Raw genomic sequence first — 12882 nt, forward strand, 5'->3', positions numbered from 1 at the left:
CAAAAATAGATCATCTGGCCCTGACACGTTTTCTCTCCCCACAGCTCCGTTTGGTGGCCAACATGCAGCTGTGATCAAAAGAGCGCTTCTCCAGGGGGGGAGCAGGGCGGCCCGGCGGTGAGGCCCGACTCTGTTCATAACTGGAAGGTCACGGGTGCGATTCCCTCAGCAGGCGGCGCGTCAATTATCGGTCAGGTGCGGCCGGCGAATCCCTACCTGCTCGCTAAACTGCCTCACGCTCCGAATACGTGCCGAAAATGTTAATGTGGCGCGCACAAGCCCCCGAGGATGTGACACGTTTCCTGCTGCAAACATAGCTTGTTGTGACAGTCCAACCATCTGGACCACGGGCGCCGTGCTCAAGGGCAGATAAAAGACATTTGCCCGCTGTTTTTTTCTTTCTGCAATCCTGTGCTGATTTCCGACCTGATATTCTGACCTAGATGAAATAATCAGCTGTGGAGATATTTTTGCAAATTGCATCGCCGACCCTATTTGCACGTAAACGCTGTCCTGCGGCTTTTAAACGTCAGCCCACATTCTGGAGCGGACCTCGGAGGAGGAGGAGGCGCTGGTGCCGTCTCCGGCTGCTCGTCTTATCACTGTCTATTTTATACTCGTTTGACTCACGCTGTTCACGTAGCATGACAGCTGCTGCGTTACCGACACACAAGAAGTTGAGTACGTTGAGGAACCTGGTGCCTACGGGCTCCGTGATTAGTGGGTTATTACTAAAACACATTACAGCAACTGACTTTTACTGTCATGAACATTGTCGCAGCAGTTTATTTACCTATAAACTTTGTTACGTTGGTCAACCGCCATCGACACGTCACACTGACATTGAAATCAGGCCCTCGAGCAAGCGTCCTTCTACGGATTGTAAAAAATGTGTACTTTGTTATATTTAAATGCACATTTCCATTCAGTTTTGGTAAATTACATTTTCCAGTGTACTAAGCTCTCAAAGCACTTGACAACACTTGTCACTTTCACCCATACATTCACACGCTGATGGCAGAGGCTGCGACTCGAGGTGCCAGCTGCTCATCAGACGGATTCAGCGTCTCGCTCAAGGATGCTTCGACACTCAGCTGTGGGAGCAACCTCACGATGACTAGACGACCCGCTCTGTGCGTCGTTTATGTTTATGTTTAAGTGTTATATAAATGACTGAAAAGCTCGACGGCCAGCGACTAAAAGAACATTAAGGAGGAGAAAGTGTACACACATCAGCGAGTCGGATGATTGATCGCCGAATGTTCTGTTATCTTTTGTTATTTCGCAGCCCACACACTGGAATCTTTTCTGCACCTGCAGTTAATTATAGTGATTAACCACCTTAAACCCAGGTGGCGTTTCCTCACGAGAGGATGTCGCCAAACATTACCTTCTTTTTTGTTGCCACCTGCTGTTTAAGCCAAGCTGGCACCACTGTCTCCTGTTGGATACAGCAGTGTGTGCGTTTTTTTAAAGATTTAGAGAAAAGATCCATCTGCAGAGGCTGAAAACAGTCTGAGAGTGAACCACAACAATAAGGACCAGTCGAAAATGTTGTTTTATTGAGATATTTTTGGGTGTTTTATGTGTTTTTTAGAAGACAGGATTTCTATGACGTTAACGTCACTGATTTTCAGGTTCAGCTGTCTGTCTGGAGAGGAGGGTCCGAGGGGGAGGGGCAAGGGTTTTGATGATTTGAGTGTGATTTGCATATCTGCATACTAATGAGGAAACTTCCCTGACTGTGATTCGCTGTTGTGGAGCCGATACATCTCTGACGTGAGCACACAGCTCCCACGATTTCACCGGAAACTTTCCAAACTGCAGGTTTGCCGAGTCCGTTTCTCTCTGCGGCTGTTCTCTCACACAGAACCGGGCTGGATTAAAGCTCATTTTTAATTATTCTGGTCTGGTGGTCCTGCTGGAACAAGTTCTGACGTTAGCTAATGTCAGGGTCTGTGATTAACAAAAGGCAGAAAAGACACAGACTTTATTATCCACACACTGCTGACGACTTTGACGCGTATCCTCGGGAGATTACAGAAGTTGCAGCGAGTCTGAACGGCACCGCAATCACAGCTAGACCCGGATCCAGCTAGATCCAAACTGTTCACTCACACAGCAGCTCTGGTGTCTGTTTTCAGCAGTTTTTGATTTACAGTGTCTCTGCGCTCGTTAGTCGGCGCAATCTTACCTAACGAGCCCAGAGACACTGCGGGGAGGTGTGTTTACCGGGACAACAGCTCACATTACTGATTCTTAAGAGATAGATCATTTATTGGTAATTAGCTATTTATGGTGGCAAACTACAAGAACAAAAAGACACGTAGGGAAAGTTGTAATTAAGAGAATATTAAAGAATGGACTTTAATTTACTGGCAGGTGTTACTTATGATATTTCAGTAATATATTACAACAGTGATGTCATGTACCGACTGAAATGAAGCGTTTATTGGTGTTTTTTTTAAGAACCCATCCAAACAAACATGACCACATTAATATAGATTCTGTTTGTTTATTAATAAGTTCTGTGTTCAGTCTGTGTGACTGAAATGATGAAGTCTCATCCTCCGAGCGCGCTTTAATTTAAATTCTTGAATCGCACCGTGTGTTCTTTGTTCTGTGGACTAAAATAAAAAAGGCAGAGAAGAAGAGATTTTGTCTCGTCGTGTCGTCACATGGCGACATTATGGAAGCTGCAGGTCTGATGTGTTTCATACGACTGAGCCTGCAATTCAAAATATGTGTTCCTGTCTCATGATATATCAGACTGACCCTCTGTCTGCTCATCCTGTATGTAAAAACATCTATTTAACTGTTCCATACAGAAGTAACTAAAAAGTAGAGTAATAAGTAATAGATTACTCTAGACGGACAGTCATATTTTAACATAATATATTACTTAAAAAATGAATGTAACTAGTAATGTGTAATATGTTGCATTTTGTTTGAAGTAACTAAAAAGTAGTGTAATGAGTAATATATTACTCTTTGCACACAGGTTACAGGTTATTTGGGCTTTTCATTGAAAGTGGCTTAAAACTAGTGTAATAAGTAATCTATTACTTAGTACTTACAGTACTATTGTAACACAATTAATTACTTTAACTAGTAATATTTAATCTATGGTCCCGGCTCTCGCCCTGGCTCTGTTCCTGGCTTTGGTCCCTGCTCTGTTCCTGGTTCTGGTCCCAGCCTTGGTCTAGGCTGCTCTCTGTATAAATGGTCCCGGCACTGGTCTTGGCTCTGGTTCTGGCTCTGGTCCTGGCTGCTCACTGTATGAAAACTAGTGATATGTAATCTATTACAATTTGACAGCAACGTGCCAGCTCTGGTCCTGGCTCTGGTACCGGCTGTCATCCCGGTTCTGGTCCAGGCTGCTGTCTGTATGAATGGTCCTGGCAGCAGAAAGACAGTCAGTCAGTCAGTCAGTCAGACTTACAGTCAGACAGACAGACAGGCAGTCAGACAGACAGACAGACATACAGTCAGACAGACAGACAGGCAGTCAGACAGACAGACAGGCAGTCAGACAGGCAGTCAGACAGTCAGTCAGACATACAGTCAGACAGACAGACAGGCAGTCAGACAGTCAGTCAGTCAGTCAGACTTACAGTCAGACAGACAGACAGACAGGCAGACAGGCAGTCAGACATACAGTCAGACAGACAGACAGGCAGTCAGACAGTCAGTCAGTCAGTCAGACTTACAGTCAGACAGACAGACAGGCAGACAGACAGGCAGTCAGACAGACAGACGGCTGATGTGAGCTGCCACTTCCTGCCCTGCCTCGAGCGCCACTGACGCGGCTGCTGAGCGCCGCGCGGCCAATGGGAGCGCAGCGGGGCGGAGAGAGCGCGCGTCGTACTACAGCGGAGTTCTGCCGCCAACAGTGTGGACGCGTCTCCCGCTCAGCCCGCCGCTCCACAGCATCCTCTGGTTCATGGATTACACAGTTTCCCTCAAAGTGAAACATCAGCTGGCGGTGTTCCCGACGCACTTCTACCAGGGCTACAGCGTGGAGTTACAGGTACTGCCATCGTGACAGCCCGTCCTCCTCCTCCTCCTCCTCCTCTTCTTCTCTTCTTCCTCTTCTGTACTATCCATGATGAGAGGCGTGCATGCGTGCAGAGGTGTGAGTGTGACTTTGTGGGGATGATTTACTGCGGGAGAAAGGCAGGATGTCGTGTTGCATGCAGATTTTTTTTCTCCCTCTCTGAGATTCTTGTTGCTTGCCGCCGGGAGCCGGAGCGGTGGCTGACCGCCTGACCGCCTGGATGGCTGCGCGGTGCGCGGTGCGCTGCGGTGCGCATGGGGTTTTTAAAAGTAAACGCGTGGTGGATGTTGACCTCACGACTCATAAGCATGCGGGGTCCGTGAGAGGGGACCGGCTCGGGACGCTCCGGGGGGTCCCTGATAGCCTCTGACTGAGACAGAAATGATCCCGGCGTGTTGAACTCCTGCAGCCTCAGAGGCGAAATCCTCCTGAAGGAATCTGCTCCGGAGTTTCAAAATAAGCTTAATTCTGCAGCGTGTCTCTTTGCATCCAACATGTGCATGAGCAGAGTCACAGTCAGTGTGAGCGGCATCAACAGCCTCCACATGTCGTCCCAGCGCGGCTCCGCATGCTGCACGACGGCTGGTCGATTCTCTCAAGGTGACATTTAAAGTGGATTAGAAAGCAGAGATGGAGCAGAGGCAGCTTCACCTCCACCTCTGAGTGGAGAGGAGTGGAGGGGGTTAACAGTGCTGCCTCCAGCTGATGTGGGTCCTCATCACATCCTGCCACACTGACAGCAGAGGAACTCTCCTCAGCTGACAGGAGGTCAGAGTTCACCTGATCACACCTGAGTCCTGCTGGAATGTAACATAAAGTAGCTCAGCAGGATAAAAGAAGAAGAAGAAGAACAAAAAGAGACTTCTGATGAATCCGCTCTGGAGAACATATTGGCAAACACGTTAGAGCTGCGAGTACGGCTTATTCTCCTTATCCGATAATCTCTTTTAAGTTTCTCCTGAATTGATCTGTGCTGATAAAACATCCACTATAATCTCCCAGAGGCCGTGAATTATTCTTCACATCTCAACAGCTCTCCAAAAAAAACACGCAACGATGCAAAACGTATCAGCAGTTCAGCCGCTGACGACTTGTTGATTAACCAGTCGATTCATCTACTAACAGTTTCAGCTGGAAAATATATCAGCCGGCGAAAAAATAAATCAAAAATCTTGTTTTTCCTCCTTCTGCAGAGAAAAGCAAACAAAGTATAAAATGTAGAGCGCGGTTGTTTTGAAGTCTCCCAGGTGGATTTTATTTCATCAGCAGTGAAGCTGTTGCTTATTTTTGAAAATGAGCTGAAATGTTTCCACCTCGTGGGATTCGCACGGTCGGCACTCTGAGTCGGGGGCTGCAGCTAATGAGCGTCATCATTGATTCATCTGCTGATTAGTTTTACTGATTGATCGGTTAATTGTCTGGTCTATAAAAACAGGCAGAGAATGTCCATCACACCGTCTTCACACCGCTTTTCTTTTATGTTTCACCGACGGGATATTCAGTTTGTCATTAAAGGAAGAAAAACCGTTTATATCCTCAGAGCTCGTGAAATTTAAAGATTTTTGCTTGAAAAATGCGAATTAATTATCAGAATTGCTGCTCATGAACTGTATCTCTTATTTCCTAATGATACCAGAGGATCAGATTTCATTACCTCGCTATGGAGGTGAAGTTTTCACCTGCGTCCATTTGTTGGTCGGTTGGTTTGTCAGCAGGACGACACGAAAACTGCTGAACGGATTTCAATGAAACTTGGTTGGACGTGTTTCTCAGTTTCCTTGTCTAAAGCCTCCATGAAGGCAGAGTTTTATTTGCTTCAGCATGTTTCCTGTAAGATGGTCAGTGATAGGACGACTTGGCAAACATGGCAACATCTGAGACGGACCGCTGACATCATAGTACCAACGTGGTGTAGCTTAACGTTACACGGCCAACAGGACCGAGCGTGTTAGCTGCACGACCAAACGAGCGACTGGTGACGGTTTAACAGCAGCTTAACCACCTCAGCGCTGGATCCCCCGTCATCAAACTGGCTGCAGCTGATCTCTGAGTTTGTGTCCCGACACTGAACGTGTTCACTTGAACTCAGTTAGCCGCTGTTATTTAGCCACAAGTGAAGCCATCTGTTCAACAGGAAGCTCTGCAAGTCACAGAGGGTTCAGGCAGAGCAGCCGGAGGACAGAAAATATGGTCCCTGCAAGAAGACGATGCAGTCTCATCCCCGAATCAGGGAATAAAAGATAGAAATGTGTGTTTTTGTGCGGTAATCAGTGAGGACCGGCCCTGGAAACAATCTGCTGCAGCTGCGTCTCTCTGAATAGAAAATGTAAGCTCAGTTGAAGATTGATTGTCGGGGGATAAACAGAAAAGGCGAGGCGGGGTGAGACAGAAAGTGAGCTTTAATATTAAGCTGACGGGTCCAAAACCAAAACAATATTAAATCCAAATGTCAAATGCAAGAACAAAAAGGTAGGCATAAAAAAAGAGTGAAGAACAAAGAAGTTTAAAATGACAAAAACTAAAAGGGTTCAAACCAAAGAAGTACAGATGGAACTGAAAAACACGTTCTTCTGCTGACGAGTTGAGGGATGGATGACCGCAGTAACTGTTAAAAACAACCTCTGAAATGTGTAATTAGTCTACAAACTGAGCTGCATCCTTTGTCTGACTTGTTTTCTACGAGTACAGAAGGTGTCGCTTTGTTCAAACGTTAGATAATTCATTCTGAAAGAGGAGCCGTCCTTTTCTCTTTCCTCCTGCTGCACCGGTTCAACACATACTTGAGATCCAGAGATGGGTGAAGTGGTTTTTTTTGTTCTGCAGCCTCCAGCAGGGTGAGAACAAAAAAACAAAAAAAAGAGAGTGAAAGAGAGAGAGAGAGAAGAAGAATGCAGCATTTCTCCAAGCAGGCGCTCGGAGCTCCATCTCCATCTGCCTCAGTTAAAGTTGTCTCTTTCCCCCCCCCCGAGAAGCTGCATGATATAATCCCCCTCTCCTCCAGCAAACCACAAGATGGCTCCATCTTGGCACCGAGGACGCTTTCTAGGAAGTCCTGCCAGGGACGCGATGCCCGTCTCCATCGTCTCATCTCTCTTCTGACACAGTTACATGTTACTCACGGCCTCAGATCGTGCAGCTCCTCCATCGACCCCTCGCTTTCATATCCCAGTGATTTCCCTGCGTCTGCTCGGGCCCTCCAGTCATCCTTCCTGATTTTGCAAAACTTCAAGTATTGCAAAGAAACCCTAATTCCCCCGTCTGCTCGCAGCAATTTGCGGTGCCTATAAATAAAACACTTTGAAGCTCAGGGCTTCGATGTCATCAATAATTGTTTGCTTTTGTAAAGTTAAAATTTCCTCTCCGTCTTTGTTGCCTTCCGTTCCCTCCTTCCCGCAGTGTTTCGCAGCTCTGTCTCCATTATTTCTTCCTCAGAAGGTCATCTGAGATGTGTGCGAGCGTTCGTATAAATAGCTCGCCCGAGCAACAAAGAGCATCATAATCTGAGCCCAACACATTTCTGTTCACGCCGTGCAGAAGTTGTTTTGAAGAAAATAACGAAGCCAAAAAAAAAAAAAAAAAAAAATCACATGAAGAAAAGTGTGTACTTTATCAAAAGGTGATGAATCGTGTTCTTCAGTTTCAACTTCAAAGTGTTCCAGACCGGCTTCAGATCTGCAGAACAACTTGTATCTTTATTAAAAACATGCAAAGACCGTCTTTATCTGTAGTTTCTAAGAGATATCCTCAAAAAAGAAAACAGTGGCATCTGTTCTTACAGCTGATTGACAGCGCTGCGTGTATAAATCAAACTCTTTCAAAGACAGAAGTGAAGTTACGACGCTTCGTATACTTCTACCACCAAATTAGGTCAATAAAGCAGATGAGCAGGTAGTTTTAAAGGAAGTGCTCCAGCTGTGGGACTTCAGAAAAGCAGGTAAAAAAAGAAAAGAAAAGAGTGGTCAAATGTGATGCAGCAGATACAGACGCATCAGCTGGATTCAGATGTGGGCCCCGGGGTCCTGCAGTCTGGGGCCGCGCAGACTTTAATGAAACGTAACTCTGATGTTCCTGAAGCGCTCGCTGTGATCACATGGAGACTGTGAGCGAGCGCACGACACAGAACAGCCGAACAATATCTTTGGGATCTCGACATGAAGATTACGCACATTAAAAAACCTGAGACGTTCTCACAAACTGTCCCTGAAAGTTAATTTTTCAGTAAGATAATCGGTCGAGCGCTCCGATCAGGACTGTTGGTGCAGCTCACAGTTCGCTGGTCGCAGCGTCGTGCAGCGCCCTCATTAAAAACAGTGTTGGATTCTCCTTCCTCCCGTCATCTCTGAAGGATTTCACCGTCATTCCTCTGGTTCTCTCGTTGTTTCTCTCCGCGACATGCAGCGGTAGCAGGTCATCAATATCCTGCGTGCTCCTGAGCTGCCGACACAGCTGGAGCACGCGGCTACCGCTTAGCAGCAGTGTTTACAGATCGCTATCGATCATCAGCGTGGATGCTCGCACGGCTCTCATTATATTTACTGTCACAGTTTATCGTTCTCGGTGTGGACGGCCCTTCAAATTGTGTTTGATGTTACTGTGGCTGAATGACAAGGCGTGTGTGTCTGCTTGTTATTAACTGCAGGTGTGAGTACAAGTGATATCCACAGATAACGTTCAGCTGAATATTTAAATCACACGGACGTAAAAGATAGAAGCGTGAAGCAAACAGTGGGAGGTCAGTTGAAGTTGTAATTTCTCACAGCGTGAGCACTTCTCTTGTTTGTCAGCATTAATCAGTTCCTGACTCCTGACCGCCGTGGGTTTGTTTTATGACCTCCGGGCCTCGATGCAGCAAAAGTTGCACTTGCACAAGATCTAATCTGTGCAAAGACGAGCGTGTGTTGTTCACAAGCATCAACGTCAGGGAAAACAGATGAAGTTCACTGATCCTGTAAACACTTTGGTTCTGCTGTAGGGCTGCAAATATTTTCTTTTTTAATTTTCTTGATTAGTTGTTTGCCAGAAAACGTTGATTAGTGTTTCCTAAAGCCTGAGATGACGTCCTTAAATGTTAGTTTACTGTAACAGAGGAGCGCGGAAAGCAGAACATTTTCACATTTTAGAAGCTGGAATTAGAGACCTCGATTATTAGAATAATGTGAGGAGTTAGGGATTAATCGTTGCAGATTTACTCCAATAACTACGACAATGAAACGTCCTTAAATAGCAGCCCATCATTCTGTAGTTTAAGGGGAAAAAGAGGGCTGATGTATGCATGTATCCTGTTGCAGTCTGCACTGGTCACCAATAGCGACCGATACAAATCATAGATCGCAGGATGAATGTCGAGTAATGATTCCACACTCCGAGCTGCTGCTGCTGCTGCTGCTGCACATAATTAACTCCACAGCTTAGTGGATGTATTTCAAGCTACGGGAGAGAGAAAAAAAAAATACATTATTTGGTGGTTTTGATTAGCTGCTGCTGCAACAAGAGAGTCGTTTAAATCTTAAGCCTGCTCGATATATGGATCCACGCACTCCACGGCTGAGTGCTTTGTGAATAAGACTTGAGTGACTTAAAGGCTTTTTTATCAGAGAGGGAATTTCACCTCAGCCAGATTGTATCTGGGTGAAAATCTAAGAGCGACTGAATCAACAGTCTCTTTGCAACAGGTGCTGGCTTTGTTATTTCCTTTAACTGCGGATGATGTGAGTTTGAATCCTCCGGCCCTGATGGAAAGCCCGCACCGGAAAGAATTAATCTCATTAGGCTGACCACAATTTTATTGTCGCACCGACTCAACATTTGCCCTGAATGTCTGCGCTGGCCGAACACCAGGCTGATTATATTACTGGAGCGCAGGCAGCCTGCCCAGCGCGCGTGCTAATGTTTTCACTCAGCAGATCTGTGTGGACGGCCGCTCAGGTCACACTGCATGGGAATAGGCCACTTAGCGGCAAACACAAAAGTAACTGCTCATTGTTTTGACCTCGAGGCATGGCATTACAATTTGGCTCGCCTCTGCCTCCCCCGAAAGCCAAAGCAGCAGAATGATAGAGACAGAATGGGAGTCTGATAAGTGCAAAAGGCTCTGGGAGAGGAAGTTACAGTCTCTCTCTCTCTCTGCTGAGAGAGTGTGCAGCCTCATTCATCCATCTGGGGTGTTGCCGTCTCTCTCACTGGCCCTTGAGCACCAGCTGGAGAGGCAACAATTTCTATAGAGCTTACAGGTCACAGTGAGCCCGGGGAGGCCCGGCAGCTGCCTCGCTTACTCAGGGGTCGCCCGCATGGAAACGCTTCTGTGTGTAAACGCACCGTTGCATCGTTTTGGCCGATCGTCCACGTGGATCCTGTAAAGGCACTTTTATGAAACCTGGTCTCAGGGTGGAGAATTAAAAAACGGCACCCTTGCGTTCTCGTTTGGACAGAATCCGCATACTTTGCGTATCAATGACGCCATTGCCCCACCCCTCGACCTCCAGCCTTCACCTTGTAGTCGAGCGTTTTCGCGTTCCTCTTGCTGTGTTCGGTTTCTTCTTCTACTTTCTGTTTGTATACAGCCCGCAAGTTTTATGCACATGCTCCGTCTCCTCTTCTCCGTTTTTGGTGAGTTTCAAGCGCCACCTATGACCTGGAGTATAAACTACAGCGTGTTGAGTTGTTTGCAATCGATCCATTTCGAGCGCAAATATTCTTGAAACGATGCCGAGGAAGACGGGGTAAACAAAGATCGTTCTGGTACGTGTGGACGTGGCCTAAATCACTCACCAGCTGGTTTCCTTTATGTTACATTATGTTTCATGTACACAGTCGAGATACAAGCTTTTCGTAGCCAGGAGAGCAAAACTCAGAGAGAACGCTGAAGGAAAGATGAAACATCTCTGCGATCAGAGTGTAACAACATGTCAAGTACAGTGAGAAATGTACAAGTCTTGCACTTGTATGTGCAGGCACACAACTGCGAGGCTGTAATTCTCTTTTTTTGTTTTCTTTTATATAAACTGGTCTGGTGGTGTGCCGGCAGCGCGGCTGTATAGATGGAAGTGTCATTTTCAAACAAGCTACCAGAAATAGCAGCAGGGCTTTGAAGTCAATTGGACATAGTGGCCAAACCGTGTCATTGCAGCATCGTGTTATGCACACTGCCTCAAAACTCTTTTCCAGATACAGTTTATACTTTTTTTTAAGCATCACAACCCACAAAGATGATCCACTGCAGTCCAAGAACAATTAGAAAGTCTGAAAAGAGCCAGTGGAAGTGTCTCGTGCTGGTGCTGAATGTGTCGCACAATGCAGAGGGCTGGTTTATGTGGAAGACGGTGATGTTACAGCTGAGAAGTCGAATGTTTATTTGTCTTCATGCACCACTGAGCAGTTTTCAAAGGAACGATCTGGACTCTGGGCTCCGACACTGTCTGAATTTCCCCTTAATAGATCCGTGTTCCCCGGAGTCTCAGCATTACTTATTGTTGAGCGCTTATTTGCAAACGTTAGTATTCAAATACGGTTAATGGACCTGCATTTCTTTAGCGCTTTTCCAGTCTGCTGACCGCTCACAGGGCTTTATAACCCCTCACCCTTAACATTGGCGTGTTAGCATTAGCATGTAGCTCAGAGTGCCTCACAGAGCTGCTAGCATGCTGTTGCGTCTTCGTATTGTTCGAGGGATATGAACTGTAGTGAGAGGAGAACTTTATCACTACAACTTTTTGTCATTGATCAGGTATTTAAAGTGTTTCAACCAACGACTGAATGTGTTGTTTTGAAGCAGCCATATTGAAAGAGATCTATCACCTGGTGCCGACGTGTGGAGCCATACCTTTTGGGTTTTGTCTCACCAGGCAGCAGATGTGGTGACTGCACTGGGCTAACAAGGCATTCAATTAGTGGGAACATGGGACCTCAGCTGAGAGGAGAGAATGAGGTCTGTTGCAATCAAGTGGCAGAGGTAGCCTCATCAACATTCAGAGGCTGGCTGGAGCAGTGATTGCCACTCGTGCAGATGACTTTGCGGTGGCGAGACCGCATGATGACGGCAACGATGTTTGATTAAGCTGATGAGGAAGGTGACGATGGTGACGGTAGATAAAGTGGATTACGTGCCTAGCGGCGGCGTACGGCACAGAACGAGACCCTGCATGGAAAACTGTAGTTAATTAAAGTGTATTTTTGTCGCGATTGGTCCTGACAGTTATGATAACACGGTACTCGCCAAAATAATAAGTCGCTAATATCAAAAGCGACTTTGCTAAAACTAGTTGCACACAGTAGGCGTCAGACAATCAGATTTCTAAATTAGCAGCTGCTTTATTAAGCAGTAAAGCAAACGAGCACCCGTAACGTTGCTGATAACAAGTTAAATAAGTCAATTTATTCTAGTGAAACGGTGATTAAACAGGCATGATTTTGTATTTGCTTGGCTGTGTGACTCGTGGAGTTTCAGTGTAGATGTGATACATAATCGCAAATGTGTCTTTTTTTCTGTCGTGGCATCAGGCCAGAAGTTTTTTCCCTCCACTCAGAGAGTGAAGAGTTCGCCTCTCAGCTCGTCCATCTGTGACTTGAGCCGGTTTAGATTGCGTCTTTATCAGCCCGAGGATTCTTGCCTACGCCGGGTTTTACACTCATATCTGGCCCCCCGAAGAGACGCACTGGAGGCCCCTCTAAAAATCCATCACCGTGTCAAACTCACTTTATTCCTCATCATCATTCACTGTCGGCAACAGGTCAGCAAAGATAACTACCATTCATTTCAAAAAGGGAACAATTCTGGCTATTGTGCCAAAGCAGTGATTGATTCGTTCTGCTGCGCTGGGCGTTTAAAA

At 46.3% G+C, this 12882-nt stretch overlaps 1 protein-coding gene across 2 annotated transcripts in view; it reads left to right on the top strand.

Annotated features, from left to right (window-relative positions):
- The first annotated feature begins 3830 nt into the window (after positions 1–3830).
- The window catches only part of zmat4a (zinc finger, matrin-type 4a), a 112894-nt gene continuing 103842 nt past the window's right edge, over positions 3831–12882 (top strand). For both annotated transcript variants that reach the window (XM_030418446.1, XM_030418447.1), the window contains exon 1: positions 3831–4030. In XM_030418446.1, the coding sequence (XP_030274306.1) occupies positions 3944–4030 (87 nt within the window). In that variant the 5' untranslated portion in view covers positions 3831–3943. The remainder of the gene's footprint in view (positions 4031–12882) is intronic.

This window comes from Sparus aurata, chromosome 5 (assembly GCF_900880675.1).
Source record: "Sparus aurata chromosome 5, fSpaAur1.1, whole genome shotgun sequence".
NCBI classification, from domain to species: Eukaryota; Metazoa; Chordata; class Actinopteri; order Spariformes; family Sparidae; genus Sparus; species Sparus aurata.